Source organism: Mizuhopecten yessoensis, unplaced genomic scaffold, assembly GCF_002113885.1.
Source record: "Mizuhopecten yessoensis strain PY_sf001 unplaced genomic scaffold, ASM211388v2 scaffold10941, whole genome shotgun sequence".
In the NCBI taxonomy this organism is placed as follows: domain Eukaryota; kingdom Metazoa; phylum Mollusca; class Bivalvia; order Pectinida; family Pectinidae; genus Mizuhopecten; species Mizuhopecten yessoensis.
Window position 1 is genome coordinate 115,320 of NW_018408798.1, and position 27,853 is coordinate 143,172.

The 27,853-nt window shown below is 37.7% G+C and overlaps 1 protein-coding gene across 4 annotated transcripts in view; it reads left to right on the forward strand.

Annotated features, from left to right (window-relative positions):
• LOC110463904 (cAMP-specific 3',5'-cyclic phosphodiesterase 4C-like) overlaps positions 1-27,853 on the forward strand; it is a 382,464-nt gene that overhangs the window by 93,653 nt on the left and 260,958 nt on the right. Inside the window, exon 1 of one of the 4 annotated variants that reach the window (XM_021518835.1) lies at positions 19,249-19,334. The exons of the other annotated variants lie outside the window; for them this stretch is intronic. Within the exon in view, the coding sequence (XP_021374510.1) occupies positions 19,264-19,334 (71 nt within the window). The 5' untranslated portion in view covers positions 19,249-19,263. Of the gene's footprint in view, positions 1-19,248; positions 19,335-27,853 lie in introns of those variants that run through there. 4 annotated transcript variants of the gene reach the window in all.

The window sequence follows — 27,853 nt, forward strand, 5'->3', positions numbered from 1 at the left end:
TTAAGCTTGATAACGTACACTGATGTTGCTGCACTAGAGTATGTATGTATCTGAAAACACAAGCTTGATATTAGTGTAAGATTTTTTTTTTCTCTCACTGATATTTTTATCATGAATAACATCAAAACTTAAACATACAAATGCTGTGATTGAGGTTTATCAGTATATATAAAATCAAAATCATCATTTTATAAATTAATGGAAAAAAATCTGCTTGAAAATTAAATAACTATAGGTTAAAGCTGACAAAGCTTTATGATCTGGGTCCATGTTTATATAGTATTGAAGTAGCTATCAGTTTCCTTACCCTGTTTTCTACAGCTCCTATACTTGGTAAAAAGTAGGGTTTTGTGCTGGACTTGGACATGTGCTATATTTTGTATCAAGTTGCTGTTTGGATTGTTATTATTTGGTATTTGGTACAAACGTTGGTGTAGACAGAGGCGTAAGAGAACTTTTGTGTGCACAGCCATGATGGACAAATTATTTGCAGTAACAACAAGTTCAACCTAAATCATTATACATACATGTATCACATGATACATATATTGGCAAGTGGAATGAAAAGATAGGTGCACTTACATCTCGGGATCAAATTTTATTTTGTAATAAATATTATATGAAGTATAATAAAAAAGGGGCAGCACAGCTTGTACACTGTTATAATTGAATGTGTCAGACATGCAGGCTCTGCAGCACAACACAGTAAATGTTCTAGTTAACCCACTATATACAGGTAAGATTTTAGTTAACCCACTATATACAGGTAATATTCTAGTTAACCCTGTCTATATACAGGTGAGATTTTAGTTAACCCACTATATACAGGTGACATTCTAGTTAACCCAATATATACAAGTGACATTCTAGTTAACCCACTATATACAGGTGACATTCTAGTTAACCCACTTTACAGGTAAGATTCTAGTTAACCCACTACATACAGGTGAGATTCTAGTTAACCCACTATATACAGGTAAGATTTTAGTTAACCCACTATATACAGGTAAGATTCTAGTTAACCCTGTCTATATACAGGTGAGATTCTAGTTAACCCACTATATACAGGTGACATTCTAGTTAACCCACTTTATACAGGTGACATTCTAGTTAACCCACTATATACTGGTGACATTCTAGTTAACCCACTATATACAGGTGACATTCTAGTTTACCCACTATATACAGGTGACATTCTAGTTAACCCACTTTACAGGTAAGATTCTAGTTAACCCACTACATACAGGTAAGATTCTAGTTAACCCACTATATACAGGTAAGATTTTAGTTAACCCACTATATACAGGTAAGATTTTAGTTAACCCACTATATACAGGTAAGATTCTAGTTAACCCACTACATACATGTAAGATTCTAGTTAACTCACTATATACAGGTAAGATTCTAGTTAACCCACTGTATACAGGTAAGATTCTAGCTAACCCACCATACACAGAGGCTTTGTAAATCAAAATATTTTAGCCCAGTTTTGAAATAGCCTACTCTCATTCAAGGTCAGAAATAAAATCTGGATTTTTTCGATTCTATATTGTTGTGTGTATAATAACAGAGATACGATACCTTAAATCTGAGCCAAAGATATAACCTGTTAAGTAGCATCTAGTTACTACCTAACACACTATCTATAATATCAATCTCTATGTTAGTGTATCTGTTACAGTTAATAATGTTGGAAGTACTTCTTTGCCCCATGTTACAGTTAATAATGTTGGAAGTACTTCTTTGCCCCATGTTACAGGTAATAGATATCATTTCATCCCTCAATTTCCAAAGTTATTTGAACTCTTTAAAATAAATTTTTCTGTTTCTGAAAAGTTGCTAGATGTCATGTTTCCGATCTGTTTTGGTTACCTGAGCCTTTGACTTGAGTGGCTTCTTGTGATCAGCCTTCATGTATTGTTTGCATCATATATATGGTATCAATTTACATTCTACTGTAAAAGTGCAGAACTAAACTTGATCAAACTTCAGAGGAATGACAAGTAAGATTAGGAGTCCCAGCTGTAGAGATAATGGGCTTCAATCCTTCAGAGGTGCCATAATGGGCCAAAAATTGTAAAATTCAAATTTAAACAAAAATCTTCTCAGTAATTGTACAATCCAAAGCATTTCTTCTTTGTGAACAAAAAGGAGCCATGGAAACCCCATAATATTGTTATTTCACCAAAAATTGACTGAATAAATGAGACTTACACCAAGATCTGCCAATTCCAGTATAATGGGACACTGACCTCCAGGGAATCACATGGATAGGGCCAAACCTTAGGACATTTTATACTTTAAAGAAAATATTTTTTAAAGAATGAATTAAAAATGATTGATAAAAAAGGTGTGAAAATGAAGACTATAAGCTGTAAGATTAGAGAGTAGTCATTATTGAAAATGTTAACTTTGTTTTTGTCTCCATCCCTATCCTACTGCTGAAGTCAAAGTCTTGTCTCAGGCAACCCTCTATACCCTATTCTGTTAGATTATGTTTATCCGTCATCTTTACCCATTGTCTTACTCCTACACCCCTGTCTCATAATGAACGCCTCATTCCAGCCTTATATTGGCATTGTTACCATTTCTGCTATCTTGAATATTTTACCCCGTACATTTCAAACGTCAGTCATCAGCTTAAAGAAGACAAGGACAACCAAAAGATAGATTTCATTTTCTTTAATCTATGTATTCTGCCACATTTTTAAAACTATAATGCTCACCTACAAATCATATTTCAATACTATGCTAGCAATCCTACAATGCTTTCATATTTGCACTCAAATGTGAATCCTGCCGACAATCTCAATTTTACATAGTGAATCCTGCCGACAATCTCAATTTTACCTAGTGAATCCTGCCGACAATCTCAATTTTACCTAGTGAATCCTGCCGACAATCTAAATTTTACCTAGTGAATCCTGCCGACAATCTCAATTTTACCTAGTGAATCCTGCTGACAATCTCAATTTAACGTAGTGAATCCTGCCGACAATCTCAATTTTACCTAGTGAATCCTGCCGACAATCTCAATTTTACCTAGTTAATCCTGCCGACAATCTCAATTTTCCTTAGTGAATCTTGCCGACAATCTCGATTTTACCTAGTGAATCCTGCTGACAATCTCAATTTTACCTAGTGAATCCTGACAACAATCTCAATTTTACCTAGTGAATCCTGCCGACAATCTCAATTTTTCTTAGTGAATCCTGCCGACAATCTCGATTTTACTTGGTGAATCCTGCTGACAATCTCAATTTTACCTTGTGAATCCTGCCGACAATCTCAATTTTACCTAGTGAATCCTGCCGCCAATCTCAATTTTACCTAGTGAATCCTGCCGACAATCTCAATTTTACTTGGTGAATCCTGCCGACAATCTCAATTTTACTTAATGAATCCTGCCGACAATCTCAATTTTTCTTGGTGAATCCTGCTGACAATCTCAATTTTACTTAGTGGCACTTGAACGTTTTGTGAACTCAAAATCCTATCATGATGAATTAAAACATTTTAGTACTGCAGTGCGTTCATCATATGTAACTGGGATTCCCATTCCCACTAGTGACTGAATTACAAGTCTGTTGAATCCTGTTGGCTTTCCATCTGCTACTAGATGCTGCATTGTGCTAACAACTTGTACATATTACGTAACAGCTTTCTGTCGTTATTAACATTCAAAATGTCCCTCCACCTTCATCACCACCTCAAACTTCTCCGAAATTATCTGTCTCGTCTCGTTAATCTACGGTGTCAGGGGAAGGCTGTAGATCTCTTGTTTAGGATAAATCTGGTATGACTCCAAACTCTAGCCACTACTAGAGTACCTGAGGCAGTTGACACATTCCTAACAAGCTTCAGCAGCCACTAGAGTACCTGAGGCAGTTGACACATTCCAAACAAGCTTCAGCACCTACTAGAGTACCAGAGGCAGTAGACCCATTCCTAAAAAGCTTCAGCAGCTACTAGAGTACCTGTGGCAGTTGACACATTCCTAACAAGCTTCAGCAGCTACTAGAGTACCAGAGGCAGTAGACACATTCCTAACAAGCTTCAGCAGCCACTAGAGTACCTGAGACAGTTGACACATTCCTAACAAGCTTCAGCAGCTACTAGAGTACCTGAGGCAGTTGACACATTCCTAACAAGCTTCAGCAGCTACTAGAGTACCTGAGGCAGTTGACACATTCCTAACAAGCTTCAGCAGCTACTAGAGTACCTGAGGCAGTTGACACATTCCTAACAAGCTTCAGCAGCTACTAGAGTACCTGAGGCAGTTGACACATTCCTAACAAGCTTCAGCAGCTACTAGAGTACCTGAGGCAGTTGACACATTCCTAACAAGCTTCAGCAGCTACTAGAGTACCTGAGGCAGTTGACACATTCCTAACAAGCTTCAGCAGCTACTAGAGTACCTGAGGCAGTTGACACATTCCTAACAAGCTTCAGCAGCTACTAGAGTACCTGAGGCAGTTGACACATTCCTAACAAGCTTCAGCAGCTACTAGAGTACCTGAGGCAGTTGACACATTCCTAACAAGCTTCAGCAGCTACTAGAGTACCTGAGGCAGTTGACACATTCCTAACAAGCTTCAGCAGCTACTAGAGTACCTGAGGCAGTTGACACATTCCTAACAAGCTTCAGCAGCTACTAGAGTACCTGAGGCAGTTGACACATTCCTAACAAGCTTCAGCAGCTACTAGAGTACCTGAGGCAGTTGACACATTCCTAACAAGCTTCAGCAGCTACTAGAGTACCTGAGGCAGTTGACACATTCCTAACAAGCTTCAGCAGCTACTAGAGTACCTGAGGCAGTTGACACATTCCTAACAAGCTTCAGCAGCTACTAGAGTACCTGAGGCAGTTGACACATTCCTAACAAGCTTCAGCAGCTACTAGAGTACCTGAGGCAGTTGACACATTCCTAACAAGCTTCAGCAGCTACTAGAGTACCTGAGGCAGTTGACACATTCCTAACAAGCTTCAGCAGCTACTAGAGTACCTGAGGCAGTTGACACATTCCTAACAAGCTTCAGCAGCTACTAGAGTACCTGAGGCAGTTGACACATTCCTAACAAGCTTCAGCAGCTACTAGAGTACCTGAGGCAGTTGACACATTCCTAACAAGCTTCAGCAGCTACTAGAGTACCTGAGGCAGTTGACACATTCCTAACAAGCTTCAGCAGCTACTAGAGTACCTGAGGCAGTTGACACATTCCTAACAAGCTTCAGCAGCTACTAGAGTACCTGAGGCAGTTGACACATTCCTAACAAGCTTCAGCAGCTACTAGAGTACCTGAGGCAGTTGACACATTCCTAACAAGCTTCAGCAGCTACTAGAGTACCTGAGGCAGTTGACACATTCCTAACAAGCTTCAGCAGCTACTAGAGTACCTGAGGCAGTTGACACATTCCTAACAAGCTTCAGCAGCTACTAGAGTACCTGAGGCAGTTGACACATTCCTAACAAGCTTCAGCAGCTACTAGAGTACCTGAGGCAGTTGACACATTCCTAACAAGCTTCAGCAGCTACTAGAGTACCTGAGGCAGTTGACACATTCCTAACAAGCTTCAGCAGCTACTAGAGTACCTGAGGCAGTTGACACATTCCTAACAAGCTTCAGCAGCTACTAGAGTACCTGAGGCAGTTGACACATTCCTAACAAGCTTCAGCAGCTACTAGAGTACCTGAGGCAGTTGACACATTCCTAACAAGCTTCAGCAGCTACTAGAGTACCTGAGGCAGTTGACACATTCCTAACAAGCTTCAGCAGCTACTAGAGTACCTGAGGCAGTTGACACATTCCTAACAAGCTTCAGCAGCTACTAGAGTACCTGAGGCAGTTGACACATTCCTAACAAGCTTCAGCAGCTACTAGAGTACCTGAGGCAGTTGACACATTCCTAACAAGCTTCAGCAGCTACTAGAGTACCTGAGGCAGTTGACACATTCCTAACAAGCTTCAGCAGCTACTAGAGTACCTGAGGCAGTTGACACATTCCTAACAAGCTTCAGCAGCTACTAGAGTACCTGAGGCAGTTGACACATTCCTAACAAGCTTCAGCAGCTACTAGAGTACCTGAGGCAGTTGACACATTCCTAACAAGCTTCAGCAGCTACTAGAGTACCTGAGGCAGTTGACACATTCCTAACAAGCTTCAGCAGCTACTAGAGTACCTGAGGCAGTTGACACATTCCTAACAAGCTTCAGCAGCTACTAGAGTACCTGAGGCAGTTGACACATTCCTAACAAGCTTCAGCAGCTACTAGAGTACCTGAGGCAGTTGACACATTCCTAACAAGCTTCAGCAGCTACTAGAGTACCTGAGGCAGTTGACACATTCCTAACAAGCTTCAGCAGCTACTAGAGTACCTGAGGCAGTTGACACATTCCTAACAAGCTTCAGCAGCTACTAGAGTACCTGAGGCAGTTGACACATTCCTAACAAGCTTCAGCAGCTACTAGAGTACCTGAGGCAGTTGACACATTCCTAACAAGCTTCAGCAGCTACTAGAGTACCTGAGGCAGTTGACACATTCCTAACAAGCTTCAGCAGCTACTAGAGTACCTGAGGCAGTTGACACATTCCTAACAAGCTTCAGCAGCTACTACAGTACCTGAGGAAGTTGACACATTCCTAACAAGCTTCAGCAGCTACAAGAGTACCTGAGGCAGTTGACACATTCCTAACAAGCTTCAGCAGCTACTAGAGTACCTGAGGCAGTTGACACATTCCTAGCAAGCTTCAGCAGCTACTAGAGTACCTGAGGCAGTTGACACATTCCTAGCAAGCTTCAGCAGCTACAAGAGTACCTGAGGCAGTTGACACATTCCTAACAAGCTTCAGCAGCCACTAGAGTACCTGAGGCAGTTGACACATTCCTATTAAGCTTCAGCAGTTAAAACGAATATTTAAACATAAATGAATACACTGACATTAGGCTCTCACCGACAAATTGCACCATCAGCGATTTAAATTTAGAACACTGTAATCTTTGTGACACCTCTTCCCTTTTTGTCCATTTAGCAATTTGGCATAATTCAAATTCGGTAAAAGTAACTTGATGAACATTGACACATCCTGAAGCGCCTAATGGCGAGGCTCTCCCTCGTTCTTGTTGTGTTTCCTAGCAGATCTGGGTGTAACCTGTCATCTCTGAGGATCCTGGTGTTTCCGAGGTTGTCTAACTGTGTTGACTTAGGTACAGGTCATGGTTACTTTGTATTAGATTGGCATGGTAAACTAGACCACATTATCTGTCCATCAGTTTATTGTGGACAGGTTGCTAATGGATACCTGACTTTTAAGGGGTTTCTGTAGTAAGGTGGAATCCAGTTAATCACTTCTGTTTCTGGATAAAAATACAGTCTTCAATGACATCTTTTCCAGGTGTATGAAACAGGGATTTTTAATTTTGATTTGGTATTTATGGTAATTTTTATAAAGTGTACAGTGTATTTTTAACAAGGCATACATTTACATACGGTAATTTCAATGCAGCATTTGGGTTCATTTTTATGATATTTTTGCAGAAAGGTGAATATATGTATTTAACAGGACAGACTTAAAACATCTGTTATCATTATATAAATTTGTTTTTTAGACTTTACAATATTAACAATATTTAAACCTAAATATAACACTCAACAAATCAATATGTTCCACATCTGTTAAGCTTAAAATATCATGGCAAAAGTTATGGAATATCAGAATGTACATTTATAACATCCAACTGTAAAAAGCAGTTTTTCGTTTCAGAGTGAGAAGGATTTTGAATGACATTTATACATTTTTGGTAACAGAAACCGATTGCCTTCCAAACTTTATAGAATATGCTGCATAAATGAAATGTTTCTGTCGAAGTCATGTTATTGACAGAATTCTGTTAAGTTTGGATTCTTTGAGCTTAGTAGCAAACTTGATAAGAGCATATGGACTATATTTATTTGATTCTTCCAAAATAACATGTAACTGGGATTTCCAGTTTCCCAGATTGGATCATGGTGGGAAAATCAGGGAATTTCAGTGGGATCCCATTTCCTGTTAGGATCCTGGTGTGTTCCATCTTTTCGAAATGAATCCCAGTCATTTTTCGACACAATCCCTGGCAGGTAATTTTCCACACAATCTAGGTAATTTTCCACACAATCTAGGTAAATACAAATTATAACTATAACTTATTGTTAACATGTGAAGGGATGTATTGTTAACGTGTGAAGGGATGATCGAGATGTAAATAGCTTGTTCTGAAACAGGTTCATTATTTAAAGCCATATAAAAATATTAAAAAATCTTGTGTGTAGACTTAATTGAGGCACTCCTTGTACTTGAAGGTTTTTAACAAGGACTTTATCTTTTCCCTCACTAGTTCATCTAGATGTTAAACCATTAAAGTGCTTAGGATAAGATACTTATATTATATTTTATCAAAGTACGTAGTGACTCTTCACTACAGCATTGATTAGCCTCCTTTACAATTGTATCAGGTTTATTTGAGGTTAGTTTGAGAGCAGATTCAAACATTGTGACCTATCTACCTTTTTGTTATTGGTGTGTTTCAATGCTGCCTTCCACATTGAGGATTTAAGGTAATTAACCTCCTATAATATTGCAGCTGTGCTGTGCTTAAAAATATATATGATTGAAAATATCAAAAATTGTCAACAAATATGGATGGTTTCAGCTTGAAGGTAGTATTTATTGTGATGTTATGTGTCACGACATGGATCTCTATTAATTGTTGTGCAAGACCTGTAAGCTGTAGCAATAAACAATATCGTATTAAATTATGCATGAAAACATTACTTAAACTGTAGAGTTTACTACAGAGTCTAACATAATCTTATATACTACGGCTGCATATATTTTGTTAGGGCCGCGGTGGCCGAGTGGTAAAGGTGTTTGACCGTCAACAATCACTAACCATCCACCACTAGGTTATGGGTTCGAATCCTACCTGGGCCATTCACCAGGTACTGGCCATGGGTCACGTTTTCTTCCGCATTCCAGCTTTCCTCGTCCACTGATATCTGGCATGTCCTTAAATGACCGAATTAATCGAAGCTGTTAAAAGGACCTTAAATACAAATAAACCAAGCTTTCTTGGCTTCATGTATTTATACATCTGCATCATTGATTTAGGGAAAATTACGTTGTTTTGAGTGGCTATACTGGCGATTAGAAAATGTTCTTATCGCCAGTATAGACACGAAAAACAACGTACTATCCCCATTCTAACACACCTTAACAAATATACTATGCTAATATGTATAGAAACATTATATTTCCTTGCTACAAGTACGTAGTAAAGTACTCTGTGACCTGTGCTGGCGACGTGTCATTCTGCAACAGACTGACCAATCGATACTGGCGAGCACTTGATCTGTATGTTGACAAGGCGGAATATTTGGATTTTTCGTGAACATACTGTTACCAAAGTTTATACAACATATTTGGATTGACATTGAACAAGTTCTATACATTTCCATGTCAGGATGTATGCCAATCTGTGTGTATTAACAAAATCGGTGATTATTTCTTAAGATCTGCCAAGAGTTTTGTGTAAAATTCATATGGCACATGTGAAATGTTTCATTTGATTTCGAATCTAACTCGATGCCTACAAAGGACAGGGATGGAACGAACGTTTCAGTAATAAATGGAGGTAAGAACAAGGAATGTTTACTTTTTATTTTTAATTCATTCAACAAATACATTTCATCAGTCCTTTCTGTTTTGTTGCGATGTGAGCATGACGCCATATTGTTTTGGTTAGAAAAGGGGCGTGTCCTAAATGCGATGGGTGGAGCTTAATACGATTGATCATGATTCTACCGCAGATTAGAACATGGTCCGTATCCTAATTGCACTTACCGAATGGTAAAACCCTTAAAAAGAACCTTTAAAATCATTCAATTTTTATTAAATGTTAAAAGATATTTTTTAACAATTTTTAGATTCTTATTCTTTTATGACAATATGGATCACTAAACGTACTGTATTGGCTCTTGTTTGGGGTTTACCTCCTATTAACAGCTATGGTCATTTAAGGACGTGCCAGGTAACAAAGGTAACAATTTCCAGGTACGACTGCTGGTACACCTGGTGAGAATGCAAGGAAAAAGCTATGTTGTGTTATATATATCAATGTGTGTGATCTTTAAAACACCTGTTAGTACATAACTTCATTGCCAGTTAGTTTAATAATGAAAAATTAAAACTGAAAAAATCAGAAAGTTTAAAATGGCCTCAATAAATAAAAATTTAGATCACAAGTTTTTGTCATTCAAAATAGATCATAACAATTCGAAAATTTGGGATGATTTTTTGTTTTATTAAAGCTGACAAATATTTGACGAGTATGTTTGTGACACACTGGAGTACATTAAATGAACAATGGATGATGTAATACCAATTAGGAGTCAAACGATTTTAGACCTAACAAGAATTAAGTGGTCAGTTTCGTCAATAATAGATGGGCAATGGGACAATCGTCCAGTATTGTCCAATGACCGTTACTTAATGTACAGTAGTCCAGTGGATCATTAGGAGGGATTGACCAAGTTCAGTGAGATCAATTTCCTGGGTTAGGGCAGGCATTGATTACTGGTGTGTGTGACACTTCTGTCTGGTTCTGTGTGAGATTTCACCATTGTCTTCCTGTGGCGACACATGTTTCTTCTCTAAAGATTGTCACAATACATTACGATATCAGTATATTGTAATCTCTGTCACTTCAGTATGTAATTCAATACTTTACATCAATAAGTCTTCTGTTTCACACTTTAGAGTGTCAATTCTTCTTGTTTAATTTAATTTATTGGTTTATGTATGATTCATGATAACTTTACAATTCATTAACTTCAAAATCTTGCTATTATTTTGAAATTCTATTTTTTTTCCAATCCATCAGTAAATAATGAGTTTTATCATGTTTATGATGAAGGTTGTCTTGAATCCTAGAACACGTCTGTTTAATTAATTTTTAATTCTAATAATTATAAAAATATCACTGATTTGAATTTTATCTGATGTATCATGAAATATATACTAATGAAGCTTATATGACACAGCAGAGCTGAGCACATTACCACCGATAGCATTATCCGTTTTATGTTGCAAAAATACATTAAATATCTAATCATCTTGATTAACTAAAAAAACCACCTGACTGGCCATCGCAGATATCTCGATACCAGCTGAAATACTGAAATATGTTTGGGTTTACGTTAATGCCCTTAATGTAAAGGGTAGCGCAAGTTAAAGTCAGTGTAGGAAAAATGACTATTGCAGAGGGAAGTAACTCGAAGCCCGAACAAGTCTCCTCCATGGGGCTTTATCTTCTCTAGATACGGAGGGCGAAAAAGGCGAAAGTTAAATTGTGGCAAAAATGTCCTATTATACAGCATCACTAGCTGTTAATTTCATCACACAGTCGGCCAAAATGTGTTTTTATCAGAGGTAATAAGTCTGCCAAAATGTGTATTTATCAGTAGTAATAAAAATAAGTCAGCCAAAATGTGTATTTATCAGAGGTTATAAGTCAGCCAAAAAGTGTATTTATCAGAGGTAATAAGTTGGCCAAAATGTGTATTTATCAGAGGTTATAAGTCGGCCAAAATGTATAATTATCAGAGGTAATAAGTCGTCCAAAATGTGTATTTATCGGTAGTAGTAAAAATAAGTCAGCCAAAATGTGTATTTATCAGTAGTAATAAGTCGGCCAAAATGTGTATTTATCAGAGGTAATAAGTTGAACAAAATGTGTATTTATCAGTATTAATAAGTCGGCCAAAAAGTGAATTTATCAGTATTAATAAGTCGGCCAAAATGTGTATTTATCAGTAGTAATAAGTCGGCCAAAATGTGTATTTATCAGAGGTAATGAGTTGAACAAAATGTGTATTTATCTGTATTAATAAGTCGGCCAAAATGTGTATTTATCAGTATTAATAAGAATAGGTTTGCTATTCAGTACATCTCCTTGTTAACATTTGATTTAAGGTTTTATAATAACCTTCATCTAGGGATAAGCCAAGGGTAGTGTTTTTACTCCCTTCTAAGGGCTACAGTACTAGTAGGCCTGCTTGTCTTACCAGTTCCAGTATGGTACCTGTCTAGAGTTGATCAGGTAGGAACGTTTAGTGTGACGTGATAAAGGAGCTTGCTTTGTAACATTTACAGTCTTTCTATCTATAGGGTGAGTCTCTCAGGAGTAGTTTGATTGAAAGAAGATTAAGAATTGTAATCATGATAATTAATATGTCTGTACGTCAGCCGTGGAATCTACAGAACATATAAGTCGAGAAACTCTCTGGTGAGATTTCTTTTGAATGAACATCATCAATAGTGGGATGATGATGATGTTTGAACAAAAAATCAATTAAAGATGTAATACTGGTATTTGTCTAGGGGTTGCCTGCTTAACCTTTCATTAAAAAAATGCCACCGCTAATTACTCTGTTAAAAAAAAGTTAATAGCGTTTAAAGTCAATTAATACTTCTAGCATATATAGAGGCCCGTACGAACTTACTGCATGGTGGTGTGATTAGCCAGACACCAGGGCTCAGATGGTAATTAACACCACAGATCATGTAATTAACAATACAGATCACGTAATAGGTCTTCATTAATTACACTGACCTGGTGTTAATTGGTTTGTCGTAAACCACAGAGGTCCTTATGAATATAAGAACATTGGAAAGATAATGATTTTTTTTGACAAGGGTTTATCATAATTAGATTAGAAAAACAGCATCACCAAATGTTTGTAAAAAACAATACATATACATGTAGACTTTATAGTAGGTGTGAGACAAAGTACAAGGCATGCATGAATGTGAAAAACTACAGGAAGTTAGTCACTATTGGATTTGTTTTGAAATAAGGATTGTAGGATTGATTGTGATACAGAGAACCAGCTGGCTATAACATCAAATAAACCAGAGATACATCCGAGAAACATCAGAGCTACATCTCATCAGAGCTACATCTCATCAGAGCTATATCAGAGCTAACTATTTACCTAAACAGTTCTACGACCAGAGAGTCCCACTTTACAGCTGTCCTGAGGATTTCCCTGATGGCATCTCTACATCAAGGGTTCACGACAATACCTTGTCTCTCATATTTAGCTTGACACCATTAAGCAATTTCCTTGTGGATGTATTGCTCTCAAAGCATCATTAATCTTGTAAGAATCGTGAGGTTTTATTACCTACTAGCTGTTCTGTGTTTATGTTATTTTCTGTTCTAATGTACTATAATTACTGGCTTGTTTAAGTAAGCTTGATTTTATCGATGATAAACCTCATACAATATCCCTGATTTATGATGTGCTTGGCTGATTGAATCCAGATTCTATTATATATTAGCCTGAATAAGCCAGATGTTATCAGTTATTGGTCTTAATAAGCTAATATTCTATTATATACAAGCCTGAATAAGCCATTCTTTATCAGGTATTGGTCTGGTTAAGTTCATAATCTAATGTATGTTAGCCTGAATAAGCCTGATTTTATCGGGTATTGATCTGAATAAGTCCATAATCTATTATATATTAGCCTGAATAAGCCTGATTTTATCGGGTATTGGTCTGAATAAGTCCATAATCTATTATTTATTGGCCTGAATAAGCCTTATTTTATCAGGTGTTAGTCTAAGTGATTATATTACATATTAGTCTTAGTAAGTCCATGAGTCAATAAGTTTGTATTCTATTACCCAGATATTGTATATTGAATAAATCTAGATTCTATTATGCATAAGTATGAATGAGGCCTGGTTTCTGATATATTACTGAATTTGTTCAGTCCTGAATAAAACGTAGCTCCTTCCTTCCTTGGTTATATGGTTATTGGCACAAGATGACACAGTTTTCCGCCCGCTACAGTTCCACAATAGGCTTACAGTTGAATAGCGTTAGGTCGCAATCAGGCCGTTATTATGTATGGCTATGTTTTGCGCGTTGATAAGATTTAAAGTGACCACAGTCAGCTGAAGGGGAGTTACATCTCAAAGAGGGACATTAAATACATTGTGATTAGTCACAATACAATCAGAATACTGTTGTGATTATGAGCTCCCCTCGGCTACACTGCCTCTCCCGCGCTGACAGGATTAACCCGAGGATCAATGACCATATTGGCATGCTCACTGCCCTGATCATGGACATTGTATGGAGACCGATGTATTATACCCCGATAGGTCAGTCGGGAATGTTGATGTGGTGGAGTACTGCTGGACAGGCGACATATTGGCAAATGTCCTCACAACAATGCTTTATCTATGTGGTTCACATGTATGGGCCTTAGGGATGTCACTCCAAGCTCATTAATCTCTTCATTTAAGGGGATAATTAAGACTCAATGAAAGTTCTATGTTTGTAGACAAAATAAATCCTAAAGAATTGGGTCCTTCAATTTTCCAGATTAAATTTTAATTTCCTTGATAACTGTTGTGTGGATTAGAATGTTCCATGGTTTATTGAGTATTTTGAAGTTTGGGATGGATTCAATTATCAAAGAATGTACAAGTTAAAAATGCAGATAGGAAACAATTACAGCACCAAATTTAAATGAAGAGAAGCATGGTGCTTTGAGATAAAAAAAAAATTGTGCCACATGGGGAACAAAGTTGTCAAGTCTTTCCCAACAAACAAGGGACATCTTCTACATCGGGTTCATATACGTTAATAAAACTTGTCCCTGGATGTGATATATTGTCATGTGTGAAATAGGTAATTATTTATATAGACATACACATACATATCTTCTTTAATGAAACATACATCACAGTTACTAGGGTGATTATAAACATGTTTTACATGTTTCCATTTCAACTAACATACATTTTCCCCAGGGGAGTGTATTGCAGCGTTACATTTTACAGTCGTTTATCGATTCTTACCAGTGAAGTGTCTTTGTCATAGACATTGCATGGAGCATTCCCAACTGTCACAGACAAATCTACAAACTTCTAGGAAACATTCAGCTATGTGTATAACCTCCTCAATCAAATATTCATGTTTAAACTTTTAGATATGTACTACTGATAACAGTTTGTGACAAAAATGCTGTCTGTGTGGAGAGATGAGAGATGACGTAGGTATGGTGATGGATATATAGATGTTCTGCTGCTTTGGTTTAGGTCACAGAAGCTCTTGTAACTAATGGGAAAATTGCATGTAAGAAAACATTCACCAAAACCAGGTATGCATCAGCGTGTCTCAGTTGAACATTGGTGACAGGATTGACAGATACAGCTTTTGCCTGACCCCCCCCGGGAGGTTTAGTGTTTATTTTGTAATTATCCAAAGCCCATTTTAGAATTATCTTTATGCACTTTTGAATCAGTGGAATTTCATTTCATAATGTCACAGTAAACTTATATATCTTAGGCAAGATATTTTTCTGTTTCTATCTCTTCATTCCTTATTTTCAATATAAACCTGAATGGTTACTAAACCGCTATACCAGACCGCTATACAAGACTGCTACACCAAACCGCTACACCAGACCGCTATACCAAACTGCTTCAACAAATTGCTAAACCAATTAAACCACTACACCAGACCGCTACACCAAACAGCTTCACCAAATTGCTACACCAAACCACTACACCAAACCGCTTTACCAAACGGCTTCACCAAACCGCTCTACCAAACGGCTTCACCAAATTGCTCACCAAACCACTACACCAAACCGCTTTACCAAACTGCTACACCAAACCGCTCTACCAAACGGCTTCACCAAATTGCTCACCTGACCGCTACACCAAACGGCTTCACCAAGTTGCTACACCAAACCACTACACCAAACCATTTTACCAAACTGCTACACCAGACCGCTCTACAAAACTGCTAGACCAGACCACTACACCAAACGGCTTCACCAAATTGCTCACCAAACCACTACACGAAACCGCAACACCAAACCGCTTCACCAAATTGCAACACCAGACCACTACACCAAATGGCTTCATCAAATTGCTACACCAAACCACTACACCAGACTGCTTTATAACTCAAACTTGCACAGGAGCAGGGGCCATCATGCCTTATAAACATTTTCTAATTTCTCTTAAAATATTGTTAATTGCCTCAGTTCTTGGGTATCCAGTATTCAAAGACGTATGCTTAGCATAGTACTGTTTTAAAAGAGTTCTGCTCACAAGAATTCTATAAGATGTTCTTTTACAATATGCTGGCCAAGTATTAGTTATATCACATCACATTGCCCTGCTGGCCAAGTATTATATATCACATCACATATCACTAAGGTCACGTGTTGGTGAAACAATGTGATATTAAACTGCATCACAGCAAATGCTGAGGAGTTTAAAGACCTTTTCTGCTGACAAGCCCTAAATGACATGCTAATTCTAAGAGATCAAGATGAATGTTTGTTCTGGTGTCTGCATGGTCACATGACTATAACAAGGTTTAACTGTTATTTAGATTTAGGTTAATTAGATACACAGTTATAGATTTTGAATTAAATTATCATCTTTTCAATGCTAAAATTATATCATATAAAAAAACTTTATGTAAAAACATAAGTGCTTGAGTTAATAAACTCTATAAAAAGACTGTTTGTTATATATATAGGATCAATTCGATTTACAAAAAATATGTTACCTTAACAGTGATGGATTTAAATTTCATCAAAAACCAGAAACTTAGGACCAACTCGGTGATTTTATTGACCTTACACATACTTATACATTTTAAATTGTCAGAAAAGAAAACAATGCCAGGCAAAGATAAACAAGTCGTATTATGTAAAAAATATTTTACGAATTAAAAACTTAAGTAACCATACTTATATATGATGTGTAAGTATGTATGTATGCCCTACAGGGCTGTTGTGGTAAGATTAGGTGACAGAATTAACATATCATAAAAGGTGTATGTTGATTTGATGTATAATAGGAAAAGACTATGTTGACACCTGTAATTAAGGGAGAGTCACAAACAGTCTCGACTCCTTTTAAAACTGGCCTGCTATGTTTGTATTGAATATTGTTGTCTATATTTAATTCCCTTTAGGTTTCACTTTCCACGCAACCGTTAAATATAACTGTTAGATGTTGCCGCTGGGACAGTGATATCTGTTGCTCACTTTCCGTCTGCAGTAGCCAATTTTGTTATTGAGAGAGATTGAACAATGATGTCAATATTGGAACAAGGTATTTTCCTTTGATTACATTATTGACGTGTTGTCCGAGCAGTGAGATTCCTTAATCCCGCCATATTTGAAGGTTCAAGTATTGACTCTCTACTGCCACTGGGAGTTAATAGAATTCTGTTGACATCGCCATCTCATCTTTTCAGAAGTTTTACTGAATCCAATAATGCAGTTACTTTATTTCTGTGGTACAGTTTAAATATCTATCATCTCCAAACAGTGGACATTATTGACAGTTTGTCAGTAGGATAAGGATGTATTTTTAAAAGTTAAGAACCAGGGGAATGTACAAAAAATGTCTGTTCATCAGACAAGACTATTGTGGTAATTTCTGCTTCAGTGATCCACATGAGGCGTGTAGGACTGTGATGGATTAACTAAGAGGATCTGTTCAGTATGGACAGTCAAAACTGATCAAATTGCTACATTAAACATATCTATTGTGAAATTGGAATGCGTGTGTAGAAATGGGTTAACTGCAAAAGAAATTTTGGAAGCCTGTGATTATATAGATTCATATTTACGTTGACGCGGAGCAATCTATGTTCAAATCCAAATATTGAACTAGGGGTAGCTAGGTTGTTGTGTCTGAAGGACTGGATGAGAGTATCGGAGAGGAGTCGGAGGCGTGCAGTCACAGCTAACACCTTATAGCTATACATTAAACTTGTGTTAGCTGGCATTAGGTGTCACTCAGTACAGTGTCCCGCACATGACAAAAGCTGACTGTAAGGTTGACGAGAACTGCCGCTGAACTGTGCTGACAGAGGGTCGACCAATGTTATCATTATACTCACAGAATAACAGAGATGAGTATTTGTAAGCCACAGTGTAACGATATGTTGATCACCACCCAACCTGTTGGACGCAGTACTAATGCTGCTGTGTGCTGTCTTTGGGCACAGTACCTAAAAATCTCTGATGTCATATGTGATCAATTAGACTAGTAGATGAGATCAGTAAGGCTAGTCAGTACCCTATGACTTGTACATCTCCACTGAAGTTCTAGACAGCGCACCAGAAATAGGACCATTTTCTTCCTTTTTTTCTATCTGATATGTTTTGGGATCAATTTCTGATATAAGGATGCTGAGCCAGCTTTAGGCAGGGAACTTATGGATTACAGAACAGTGCTCCATTGACCTGGAGTCCTATAAAATCTCGGAATCGCAAATATTACCCCACAGTCGGATATATTGTCTCCGCAAATAGTTGGTGTCGCGAGAGTTGAGGATTGCAGAGTATTGTACGGTGCTAGGTGAATGGTAGCACTATGTGACTCCTAAGTGCTTCAAACATTTGGCTATAAAATTCTATAGCCTGGAAGTACCTGGTAAATCTTCACAGCTGCTGAATCTAAATGCTTTCTATTTCAGGATTTAGATATACCTGTATACTGGTATAAAGTATTTGAGGAACTTTTGAATTGATTGATGAAAGTATTAAAATCTTATCAAAATAATTCTCCTTCACTAATTAAGTAATGAAAATTGGATAATCAAACACTCATGATGAATTCAGTCAGTGTTTGATACATGTAGGTCCAAAAACTTATGAATTGCTGAAGATTTTGGATCATAATTTTGAAAATTGTAAACTGTCATTACATGATAATCTAATTAATAAATAATGGTAGTTAATATTAATTAGGAAAATTACGGTCCCTAATTGATAAAATCAGGGGAATATGTTTTTCGATTGCTGATGTTCGAAGAATTGCTAAATAACATAAAGAAAGGAAACAAGCATAATACAGTCAACTAGATCAGATTATTTGTTATACTTTCATTTATGGAAATGGAAGACCATCGTTGTCCATCAACAAACAAATAACCAGACTGAATGACGGGTTCAATAACGGGTGTCATTAGATCAGGAAGAAAGGTAAACTGGATGTAGACTGAAAGCTGTGTGATTTTCGACCATTCCAACCATTAAGGATCACTAACCCAATAATAAGTGGAATTGGACCGACACTTTGAGAAGTGCTTAACCAGAAAAGGAAGTCGTGTACAACAGATAGAGTGGTTGTTGGTGTGATTTTTCACCATTCGGATACGATTAGATGAATGGTCATGTTGTCGCTGCCCATCTCTGATTTGACCGCCTGCGGGAGCAGACGGCGACACTCATGGATATGGTAAGTTTTATCACATCTTTTATTTTGGTGTAACCCAATTAATGGGAAAGGTATAAGTCTGGCTTCTCAGGGCAGTGGTCTGCATCTCGGTAATCAACGCAGAAAATACAGGCGGTCTGTAATCGACGCAGAAAATACGGGCGACCGATATAGACCTGGGAATAAGGAAAGGTTGGTGAAGGGTAGCGCAGAAACTAAAAACGTCTCCACATCAGATATTGGAACTTTTTTGAGGAAACTGTTTTGATTGTATTCTGTCTATAACACCATGTGGCGGCCCCGGAGTGAAGGTTACTTTTTATATATAGAGCAAGGGCAATACATTTATATGGTCATGTTGGGTCTTATCCTTATAAAAACTAATGTAGATTAGTAAAGTAAAGTTTGTCAAACAGATGGAAATATATAGGAAGGGGTAATACATATCCTATTTCTAGCTAATATAATCAAAGTTATGTTCTTTTTAAAAGTCATTTTAATGATTGAATAGAAATAAGTGAGAGCTATGGTGTGCTGTACCAATCTGATGGCAAGTGGGAAAGAGAAACCAACACAACCCTGGGGACTGGAGGGTTGCTGTCTAGCTAGACCTAAGTTGGCATTGTGGACAGTGATTAATTGGAATAAACTCAGTTATGACAATGGTATGTCAAAATTAATACTGAAACTTTTATGAAGTAATACACTGATGACATAATGATCATAAGACGGTGCAATGTTTTGTAAATTTCATGAATCAGATCATTAATCAAGTTTGTGTGCTTGAAGGAAGCAGAAAGTACCCTGTTTAAAGATTTTACAGATTTTTGTTTAACTAAAAGGATTTCCCTTCCAAATAGGAATTCAGTTATTCTAAGTTGATTAAATGATTCATTCTTGACTTTGAGAAAGAGTACAGTGATTTTGCAGACAATTAAATTTTAATTTTTTATATATTTGGAACACACAATAAGACTTTCAGGGAAGCTTTGGAGCCCTGACACCAACAGAATACAGAAATGCTGTGACAATTGAATTCCTACCATCATGTTTTGAATTTTGTTTACTGAATTGACTCGGCTAACATTCTGGTTTTTATTTTTTTTGCTGAGAATACAATTAACTGTTATATTTTCTGAAGACACAAGTCACAATTTTATCCTCCAGTGAAACATTTGCCTGTCTGGTTTTTGACTATATTATAGTATTTCAATTAGATAGTTTTGCTACAGGTATAAGTTTCTCCAGATTTGCAATATTATGCATTTAAGGTACAATCATGGGAAACCATTGAACTAGAATTCTATCCAAAATGTAAATGTAGCTCACTGCTGTCTGACAGAAATTTCTTAAAACTGAGTGTTTCCAGTTGGAATTTGAATCTGAATTTGACAGATATTTGAATATCAACAACATATATTTACACATTTTAGGATATATAAATATTTAACCAATGGTACACATTTTATATAAATATTTAACCAGTGGTACACATTTTGGTTTATTTCTGAAGATGTAACGGCAGTGCAACCTTGTTAGTACGGAAAATAAACGTCAGAAAAAAATGTTAAATTACTTTAGAAAGTGTTGTCTGAATATTAAAAAGTTTAAAAGTATAAAGATCAGTCTGAAACAAGGATCTACAAGGATATCAAAATATATAAGAAAGCAGTGTCCTTGAAAATACAAACGTCAATTGAGGACAGTTCAGCTTCTTATGCACAGTGAACATTTTCAGCTGGAATCTGATAATGCAAGCCAGGAACCATCAGCAAGCTATTAGCTTAGCTAACAAATTCCTTTTCATTTGTGTAATAATTACCAATACTTTAGTCTTCATAGTTCTGTGCCTATATATACCCATTTTTATACAAACTGTCCGGAAGTATACACTCAGCAGAACCTTGATGGAATGATGAAGCAATCTTTCCATCCTGTGTTGTTCCTTAGGATGGCACACTACCTGGTAGGACCGTACACCACCTGGTAGGACCATACACCACCTGGTAGGACTGTACACCACCTGGTAGGACTGTACACCACCTGGTAGGACCGTACACCACCTGGTAGGACCATACACCACCTGGTAGGACTGTACACCACCTGGTAGGATGTACACCACCTGGTAGGACTGTACACCACCTGATAGGACCGTACACCACCTGGTAGGACCGTACACCACCTGGTAGGACTGTACGCCACCTGGTAGGACTGTACGCCACCTGGTAGGACGGTACACCACCTGGTAGGATGGTACACCACCTGGTAGGACAGTACACCACCTGGTAGGACCGTACACCACCTGGTAGGACTGTACACCACCTGGTAGGATGTACACCACCTGATAGGACAATACACGACCTGGTAGGACCATACACCACCTGGTAGGACCATACACCACCTGTTAGGACTGTACACCACCTGGTAGGACGATACACTACCTGGTAGGACCGTACACCACCTGGTAGAACTGTACACCACCTGGTAGGATGTACACCACCTGGTAGGATGTACACCACCTGATAGGACAATACACGACCTGGTAGGACCATACACCACCTGGTAGGACCATACACCACCTGGTAGGACTGTACACCACCTGGTAGGACGGTACACCACCTGGTAGGATGTACACCACCTGATAGGACGGTACACCACCTGGTAGAATGGTACACCACTTGGTAGGACCGTACACCTCCTGGTAGGACTGTACACCACCTGGTAGGATGTACACCACCTGATAGGACAATACACGACCTGGTAGGACCATACACCGCCTGGTAGGACCATACACCACCTGGTAGGACTGTACCCCACCTGGTAGGATGTACACCACCTGATAGGACAATACACCACCTGGTAGAATGGTACACCACTTGGTAGGACCGTACACCTCCTGGTAGGACTGTACACCACCTGGTAGGAGGGTACACCACCTGGTAGGACCGTACACCACCTGGTAGGACGATACACCACCTGGTAGGAGGTACATCACCTGGTAGGACCGTACACCACCTGGTAGGACTGTACACCACCTGGTAGGACGATACACCACCTGGTAGGAGGTACATTACCTGGTAGGACCGTACATCTTCAGGCTTTAGAGATTTAGCAAAAAGGATCTGAGATAGATACTCCACATGATCATATGAGGGAGACCGTCATCATGGGGTTTTGTCTCCTGATAAAACTAATCGGACAAACTTGTACAAAGTTAAGGTATAATAATACTTGTGGTTTATTAAAATTGTGACCCAAGGGCTGTAGCTGTTTTTGTTTGTTTAACTTCAGACCCTATAGGGTTATATATTATAAATGTGATTATATTGGATGTTACATCGTAATGAGACAAAAGCCCTCTATCATTGTACAGTTGTCGGATCGCACAACGTTACACGATATGCGGTGTGCGCACGATGTGTGCACGGTGTGTGAACGATGTGTGCACGATGTGCGAACGATAAAAAGTTGGACGATCATTGCTTGCGCACATTTGTGTGCACGATGGACGAACGATGTGCGATAACAATCGGGGTTGGTGTAAATTGAGGAATGCCTTAACAATATATACGGTTTCGTGTGTAAACAAATAAAATAGATTTTTATGTAAGTTTCTATATTCTACCTACATCTATAAGCTTATCTTTATGTCTATATTTTCTTGAAATTAGAAATTGTGTTTTCAGTATTTTCTAAATGACATTAATCGACACATATGAAATTACAACACAGTCCCGTATACAGGTAAACATAGCCACTTTATACATGTACCTGGACCGTAGTTTCCCCCCGGCCGGGGCGCTTACGTATTTCGTCGGTTAGGGCCAAAGGTGTGAAAATCCAGGTGAAGGGGAGCTATAGGCAAACCGAATACAAATAATAATTAAAACATTCTTGTGATGCCATCCATTGTTATAATTGCCCATTATATAGAATATGAGTACTGTTATATGCATAACTGTCCAATATGTTACAAAAACTGTCCAATAAGATCATAAACCTGTCCAATATTTTACAAAAACTGTCCAATAAGATCATAAAACTATCCAATATTTTAATATTGTACAGTTTGTTAAAAATAACGGACATGTTTTTGATACATCTTCTCTGTATTCAAAATATGTTTTGCCATCAGAACCCTGTTTCACTGGAATTTGACTATAAGGTCCACATCTAAGATTCCTATGTTCGTGGCCTGCTCTCAATGCAAAATTCAAACCCATTTGATATACTAATGTGTTTAAAAGTTTTTCTGGTGTGTCTGTCCCCAAGACACCTTTCTCCCACATCAACTGCTCTTGTTCTTCCGTTATAATTTCTGCCTGCTTTTTGTTTATTCCCAAACCTTGCGAGGTTTTTCATCCTGGCGTCTAGTACCCCTCTCAGTCCTGCAAACTCTGTATCATCCAAAATATTCACAAAACGTCCATTTTGCCGAAAATAATGTTGTATAGATATAATTAATTCATACAGTGTGTATGGTCTGTACTCCTCACCATTCTTATTTCGAACTTCAGCTACAAAATAAGTCAGAGCCTCATTAATATCGGAGACAGGTAAATCCAGTAAGTTGTTAGGAAAGTTTTTCAGCTTTTCATTGTTTTTGGATTGTATCAGTCGCTGTTCAATCCATGAATCAAAAACTTTTAAAGCCCATTTCGTTTTGTTTTCTGTGTTTACACATGATTCTCCAGCAACATTTTTTTTCAAATCACCATCCTGCATGGGAATTGCAAATCGTCGCCGTGTTTCAACTTCTTCAACAACTTGAGTTATTTCTGTCATTTCATCTTCCGAGATGTCTGAGAACATCTCACTTAAAATGTTGAAATTTGGCCGAGGTGTAATATTTTCCTTCTGTAAATCCAGGACATCACTTAATATCTCATCTGTATCTACAACAGTATTTTCTGTTGTAAATGTTGACTGTGTTAAAAATACTCCTTCACTATCGGAACTCATGATTGGAATGAGATAAGTACTATACCTGGGTGTATTTCATACCTGGTATATGCAGTTGCATACAAATCATGCAAAGTGAGATTGATATACATGACTGACCTCAGTATACAGTGTAGTTGAAAAACTGTCCAATATGTTATGAATAGCTTTCACGGTAATTGATTCATAGTGAAACTGTCCAATATTATCACAATGCACCAAAACACTGATCACAATTGATACAATAGGGGACATGTTTTAAGTAAGATATAAGCCTCAAACTGTCTATTATGTAAAATATTGGACAGTCTGATGCGCTTCGGCGCTACGCGCCTCAGACTGTCCAATATTTTACATAATAGACAGTTTTCGGCTTATATCCTTTACATACTAAACGTACGGTATCGCATATCAGCTCTATGTGTCAGGTAAAGGCCAGGTAAAACTCCGGTCACTCATCAAATTGTTATTTACCTGTTCTGTTACCTTGGAGCCAAACCCATTCAATTGTCACTGTAATGCTGTGTTACACGCATTGTAAAACTGTACATAATCTTCATGACTGTGATGAGAAATTACAGTAATATATACAGTTTTCATTATTGCTTACGAGCTTTCCATATTTTTTTCATTCCGTAAAATTGATCTACAAATTGTACCCAATCGCACAGTTGTGCGGAGAGTAGCGCACAACAGGGAGAACGATTGTTAAATCGCACAGTTGTGCGCACCATGTGTGGACGATGTGCGGACGGTGTGCGCACAGTATTTTTGGTGCGTTGTGCGGTCACACAACTGTACCCTACTAATTTGTAGTGTGGCAAGAAAAGTCTACTACACTCCTTGAAATCTGGAACATTTTAAATGGTGTGTATAAGTCATTAAGTCATTATTATAATTTCTTTGTAAGCATACCCATTAGTGAGTTTGCGTTTTTCTACAATGGGTTCAATTTTCCTGCAAATTGCTAAAATACAAATACCACTAAAATATGTACAGTGACAGGAGAAACTAGATCAGTTCAACTACAGTCAAAGTATGGTTCACTTTTCACATCATTCTGTCAAATTTTCAGAACACCTTTTCACAAAACAATATTATTAAGATTCACAAATATTTTTGTTTTCATGGTCCATTTATTGACTATAAATTTGGTCTTAGTTTTGAATTTAGAGTATTTAGGAAGCAGACAAAGCCGATTCCACCTTATTTTGTGACATCACTAAGCTAGCTAGACTAATCATCATCTGTGATCTGAAGTTTTACGCTGTCAGCGGCCTTGACTTTCACTTACACAGCTAAGCAACGGTCTCGTACAATAGCTTTCATTAGGGTTGTTTCACATAGAAATATGTCTTTTGGTGGCAGTTTTTTTATCATGATAATTAAGAGGGTATCTTTCCGTACGAAGACAGCCTATGTTGAATGTCTGATGTGTTTATATATTCATCTGAAGTGGTAGGATTCTTAACACTAGTTGGCGGGTTAGACGGATTGACAATCAAAGATTTCTGCTTGGTCGGCTCTGGTGCCATCTCTCGATTTGTTCCCGGATGAAAGTACGCCTGCCCGTGCTGACAGCTCTTATACGATAGCTGACCTACCGTCCTGGTAATTGTAACGGGACATTCTGTACTCGGTGACGTTTTAAAGTGTCCCACTTGACGTCTTCACTGCCTGTACTTGTAACTATAAACGTATATACACACATCTCATGTCACAGTTAGTTTTTTGGCCTTTATTGTAAACTTTCGCCTCACATCGAGCTAACAAGAACCCAAGGCCTGCTTCATGCTGTGTGATAATAGCCTCCTGACATGATAGCTTTTTCAAGTTGGTGACAGATGATATTTTAACGCCAACTTTTTAACAGTAGGTGTCAGGTTTAAACACTTGTAGGATCTGATTTTCATTCAAGTATTTGAATGTTGGTTAGATGTTTGTAAGCCTGTATACATACATTGCTCCTGACGCGGTGCCCAACTGTTCATGTACGATCAGTTCCATGTAAAGTACAATGTCTGATCATTGGCTATAAAGCTCTGATAAAGACATAAAACTAATTAAATGCCTAAAGGTTTCGCAACAAATTAGGATCTCTATTCGTTAACTCTTATGTCATAGGATCTAATACTGTCAAAATGACATCTGTTAAATAAACCTTCTATCCCTTTAACAGATCATCTCAAATAAACCTATCAGAAGGTGAAATTGATTGACAGGCATTTAGTATTCAGACTTCCATTAATTTTAATAGCTTATAGCAGTACTGTAATATAACGGCAATAATTTTCTACTACTTTTGATTGATATGAGTTACAGACTATTAAAATACAAAGTGGTGAATATGCATGATCATATTTAGGGGATAACCCTACTGTGTTTTGAAATTTGCGGCTGTATATCATGATTATACTGTCGCAAATTGAGTTTTACTCAGGCAACGTGGAGCAGAGCCAGAAAAACGGATATTTGCGACAGTGTAACCAAGATATACCGAAGCAAACTTCAAAATACAGTGGGGATATCCTCATTCTCATTCATATTAGCCAAAAAACCCAAAAGAAACCACAATTTAAGATATTTTTGAGTGTTTTCTTCAAATTATGGGTCACTCTGCCATGGATTGGTGACATCGGGAATATTCAAAGTGAGTCCGAATTGACCTTTCGCAAATTATCTTGATTGACCAATGAAAAGCTGTGTTACATCTCAAATGAATTTGAATCAACTGTGAAGTGTGAAGAATTTATTTTATTCTATTTATTCACCATCTTTATATTAATATTTTTTTAATTTGATTTTTTTAATTCAATAATTTACTGTATATTCACTGAGTTATAAATTATATTCAATTGCCCAGATAAATTTATCTGATTTGATTCAATAATTCACCATATTCAACTGCCTAGTGGATATCCTCCTGTTTGATTGAGTAACTACCCCTATTCAGCCCGTTCCAGACCCTCCGTGTGATGGTTTGACCTAACTCGGCCAGTAACAGGATTCTCGTTAGCTCGGATTCGGCTGCTGATCAGATTTACCTTTCGCTGATGAGTCATTATGAGGATGACAACTACACAGTAAGCCAGCACTCGGAGATGGGATCTCTGGAGTGTGCAGGCCTAAGTGAATGCCCTGCTAACAGATTCTTGCATTGAACCCTTTTATAACACACAATAAAAACACTTTACCGCTTTTATTTCATTAGTCACGGGATGGCAGCCATTGTGAGTCCCTATTTCTCATCTGTTTCTAGATTGCATCACAAGAAGAAATGCTGGAGGAAGGTTTTAAGCTTTTATACATAAACGGGTCTTTTGAATAGGGTTTTAGATAATAGTTTGCAAGAGAAGGTGACCCTTGGCTAACCTTCTGTAGGAATATTGAAATACAGCTGATCACTGTCCTAGTCCATGTTTGGTCTGAGAGATGACAGTCGGGTCAAAGCATTAAAGACCAGTGATTAGTCAGCCCTTTGGTAGCCGGTTAAATCTCCACCTTGTACATGTCAATACAAGGCTGAATATCAATTACTTGCTTGTCTTGTCTGGATAAGGATGAATAAGATCTGTCTCGTATGTGCTGCCTTGGTATTT